We start from the raw sequence: 4,480 nt of genomic DNA, 5'->3' as shown, positions 1-4,480 counted from the left end.
TGATTGGCTGTTGCTCATCTCCCAGCTCACACCTTTGAAAACTTTTGTTGGGCAAAAGGGGGGAGGCACCCTGCAGTTTAAGAGGGGGTCACCGGTGTCAGACCTGTCCTGTGTTGTCTTTCTCACTCTCTCTCTCTGAGCTTGCTGCTCTTTTCTTTTCACGGTGCAGTTTGACTTTAGGAGCACAAATCGTTTTAGAAGGGCAGCGCTGAAAATAACAGGTACTTTAAAAACGGTATTTTGGGACTGTCAGGCCTTACGACCTGGAAAGACCCTTCATGTGACTTTCTGCACTGAGATAAAACCTGTAACAAAGGACATTTTCTGAAATTGTCTTTTTCGTTTGTGACCTTTTTTATTAAACTAACTTTGGACATTCACAATGGTTGGTTTACTGGCGATGCTAGTCACGATGCTAGCTTCAGGATCCCAATCCTTCCGTCTGGGTCGTGTGGACTGGCAGAAGAGCGTTTTACCAGGGGAGGGATGCCCTAAAAAGTGTCACCCTGAGAGATGTCCAGATCTCAGGCAGATGCAGGGCTGTCCAGGGGGGCTGGTTCGAGATCAGTGTGGGTGCTGCTGGGAATGTGGGAATGAAGAGGGGCAACTTTGTGACCCGCAGCCCAGGTCTGGCTCCACATTCTACGGGCGCTGTACTGAAGGTCTACGCTGCAGATCTCCACACAAAACCGGTGGCGGTGAGCCCTGGGCCATCTGCGTGTGCAGCAAGCAGGAAGCACTTTGTGGATCAGACGGGAAGACGTACAAGAACGTGTGTCAGTTTCGGGCCGCCCAACACAAGCAGGGCAAGGGTCAGATGTTGACGATGGTTCACCACGGACCCTGCAAGGCAAGTAAGTATTGTACAAGAATGAATTCATACTCCCATAAACTCTGAATGAAAACACAGAGGTCAAATGTTCTCCAAAAATCTAAAGAAGAAGCACAAAATGGTATACATTGTTGTATGATTTTTCTTGTGTCTTTCCTGTTTTTTTAACAATTTTGTTTATTTCTGCTTTGCAACAATGCAAATTTATGAAAGAAGCTACATATGTTACATTTAATATATGATATAATGACAATGAAACAATCTCATCACATCTTGCAGATCCACACAATGCAATTTACGTTTTAAGTGTTTTTTTTTACAATTTTGTTTATATTATCTTTAACATTATTGAATCTATAAAAATATAGATTTTGGGCTGAGATATGACCCCAAGTCAGTTCATTTACATTTAGTCGTGCAGCAGACGCTTTTATCCAAAGCGACTTACAGTTATTGTTTTGGAAAAACATTACAGAACTTCTACACGGCAAACAAGGTCAAACATTTTGTTTAAAATTGTATTAGATGTGTTTTCTTAGTTGATGTTTAAATTTGTTTGCTCAGATACCTCAGTTAAAGTAATGGCCACTCACATCATTCTGGTAAGAATGCATCTGCTATTGTAAATGTAAATGTATGTATGAATGTAAATGGCCTCTCAAGAGAACGCATTGTTATGGATAGAGCCTGAGTGCTAACATAATCACCTCATTTAAAAGTGTTTGCCATGTAAAAGGTCCAAATGAATCTATTTGTACAGCTGTAAGGATGAAAAGTGAGCCGTTAAATGCGTATTTATCTCACTGCCATGTTTAAGATTACCATCTTGTAAATACGCGTTCAATATCACACCACCGGACAATTAACCAAGTTAACCAAACAAATGAAACAAATGGTAACGTGTCAAATACAGGAGTCGGTGTGAAAGAATAACAGAGATTTGCTTTGCTTAATTCAATTTTAATTCAAACTCAAATAATACATTTTAATTCTCAATATTGGATTATCATCTGCTAACTCCACAGAGCCTGTCATCACTCACGCTCCCCGTGACATCATCACACCCAAAGGAAGTGACGTCATCTTTTCCTGCGAGGTTTCGTCGTATCCACTGGCGTCCATTCGGTGGAGGAAAGAGGGGGATATTGTTTCCTTTCCTGCGGATGATTCGAGCATGGCTGTTCAGGTATGTGCACATATACAGGAAAGTAAACCAAATAAAATCCTTTTTCCTAAAGATGACAACAAAACAATATGCAGACTTGAAAAAGGAAGACACAGCAAAAAACGAAAGACAAGAATATTAAAGGGATGATGTGGTGCACTTGGTTTAGTAATATAGCAACCTTCAGTAAATGTAAAAAGGACATTACGTTTGCGTTGTTTACTGTCAAAACATCACATCTAATCTAAAAATCTTAAAAACAATCAGAGAAAAAAGATCAAGTATCTGTAATGTTAACTGTTACAGAGAATAATAAAGAAACTATAGCCGAAGACAAAAAAAATTAATGTATTCCTATTTTTATGCTTGTTGTCCAACTAAGTGCACACAGAAGAGATCTGTTTTTAGTTTCTTCCGAGTTGTTATTTCCTATCGCATTGTTCTACGTGAAGTTGAAAACACATATTTACACGCAGACAAATTACCTCTCTCAGTTTGACATTATAGACACATTCTCAGTTCTGTGTGATGTGTGACTGTGTTTGTGTGTAATAACAGGCTCGCGGCGGCCCGCGGCGGTTTGAACTGACCGGCTGGCTCCAGATTCACGCAGTCGGTCCGAGTGATGCAGGTGTGTACACGTGTACCGCCAGGAACGCCTTCGGTGAGGTTTCTGCCTCCGCCAGATTACAGGTTACACACGGAGGTATGTCTGAGAACCCGGTTACATACACAGACATAACACAGAAACACAGGGTCAGAGGTCAACGCTCTGAACAAACACAACTGGGCAGGATGCTTCCGCACACACACACACACACACACACACAAATCGCAAGAATTAAAACACACCCAGATGTGTTTGAGTAAACTTAAGTTAAAAAAAGAAAACAAATAAAGACGTCTTTTACATTTAGCTAAAATGACCGTGGATAGTTTAATCACATAACAAAAAACCCTCAATTGTGATTTTTCATGTTTGTTGATCTTTTGTGATTAGGAACAGGCGGTCTATCTAATGCATTGCAAACAACCACCATTCATTTCCCAGAATTCTTATTTTGACATTGAAAAACCTCCATCCACACCGAGAGAAGTCTGTCAGGTTATTCATGTTCTCTCTGCGGTCTGTGGAGTGGTCAAAAAAGACATGCAAATGTAACAACAGTGGAAGGTTATCGATTTCTTTACCCGACTATCAGTGCTTATCATCTCCTCATCGGCAAAGGTGAACTTGGCCTTCCGAGAATCAGACGGAGCTGAGGATAACCGTACACCAGTCAGGGGCTTTCTCCGGCAGGAGCGTGAAAGCTGGTGATGACAGGAGGTCGAGAGGGCCCGAGATGGGAGGGAGATTTGGAGGGGAAAGAGAGAGGGGGTGGACGAGAGTGTGTATTATGTGGCAGGTCTTTGCTGTGACTGTCTGGATGCTATCTTTTACTCTGGGGGGTCTGCGTCTTTAGACGGACCTTTATCTGCCGCACCAGCAGCTACCCCCCCAGCCCTCATTTCCCGGAAAGCTGCTATGAACTCTGCGATAGGTGGTAGAGAAAGGTGACTCTGAACACAGGACAGACCCTTTCCTAAAGGCTAAGCATTAGGGGGGCTGAAGGACACTGTAGAGAAACAGAAAAAAGGATAATTAGTGTGTGGGCCGGGGGGCTTTCCATAGGTAAAAACTAGAAAAGTAAAGCAAAAATAAGGTTATACATCAACATTCTATACATCGATAAGTTATCGACAACTAACAATGAATTGAAATGTTTATTAAAAACAATTATTCATATTTGCAGAAATTTTTACTAAAAGTTAAAAGTTTAGTATATACAATCGTATCCAAAGTACCAAAATTAACAAAATGCGAACAAATTACAATGAAATCTAGAGTGCTGGTCTTACTGTTTATGTAAAATATATATATATATATATATTTAAAAATAAAAAGGTTAAACATGCATACCAGCACCAAAAACATTTCGTTATCGCCTATGGTTTATTAACAAAAACGATCAAATCAAAGGCTTAACATGCAAACAAAACCAAAAATCCTTAAACAACATTAATTATTTCCCTTCCCAAAACACCTTTAAAGCATTTATTTATAATACATCATAAAGTGTCTCTAAAGTTGATGTCAATTTCTCTTCATGTTTTTCAGGGTCTCATCTGAGCAAAGACGTCCGACCAATTGAAAACGGAGAATACAAACTATCAGACGAAGAAGAGGTGAACGAAGACGACGAAGATTACGCGGGCCAGCCCAGCGGCCATATGTATTTGTGAGATCCAGAGATTACAAAGATTATAGCATTTAAACAGATTTTTTTCTATTGTTTTGCCGATTACGTGTGAGTATTGTATATAAATCCAAATAACTTCTATTCCCTCCTGAGAACTGTACTTAAAATAGAACTTAATTAAATAGTTGATTTACACATTGGTTCTCGAGTCTCGAGTTCTTCCATACGTATCTTAAAACTGCG

At 40.1% G+C, this 4,480-nt stretch overlaps 1 protein-coding gene across 1 annotated transcript; it reads left to right on the top strand.

Annotated features, from left to right (window-relative positions):
• Positions 1–412: 412 nt before the first annotated feature.
• Positions 413–4,280, top strand: kazald2 (Kazal-type serine peptidase inhibitor domain 2; the record flags this gene model as incomplete). The annotated part of the gene is made up of 4 exons (XM_079479441.1): positions 413–854; positions 1,858–2,018; positions 2,556–2,703; positions 4,156–4,280. The coding sequence occupies 4 exons, from the start codon at positions 413–415 to the stop codon at positions 4,278–4,280; spliced, it is 876 nt and encodes a 291-aa protein (XP_079335567.1).
• Between the last annotated feature and the right edge of the window lie 200 nt (positions 4,281–4,480).

This window comes from Barbatula barbatula (assembly GCF_947034865.1).
Source record: "Barbatula barbatula genome assembly, chromosome: 18".
NCBI classification, from domain to species: domain Eukaryota; kingdom Metazoa; phylum Chordata; class Actinopteri; order Cypriniformes; family Nemacheilidae; genus Barbatula; species Barbatula barbatula.
This window is presented reverse-complemented; position numbering and strand designations above follow the sequence as displayed.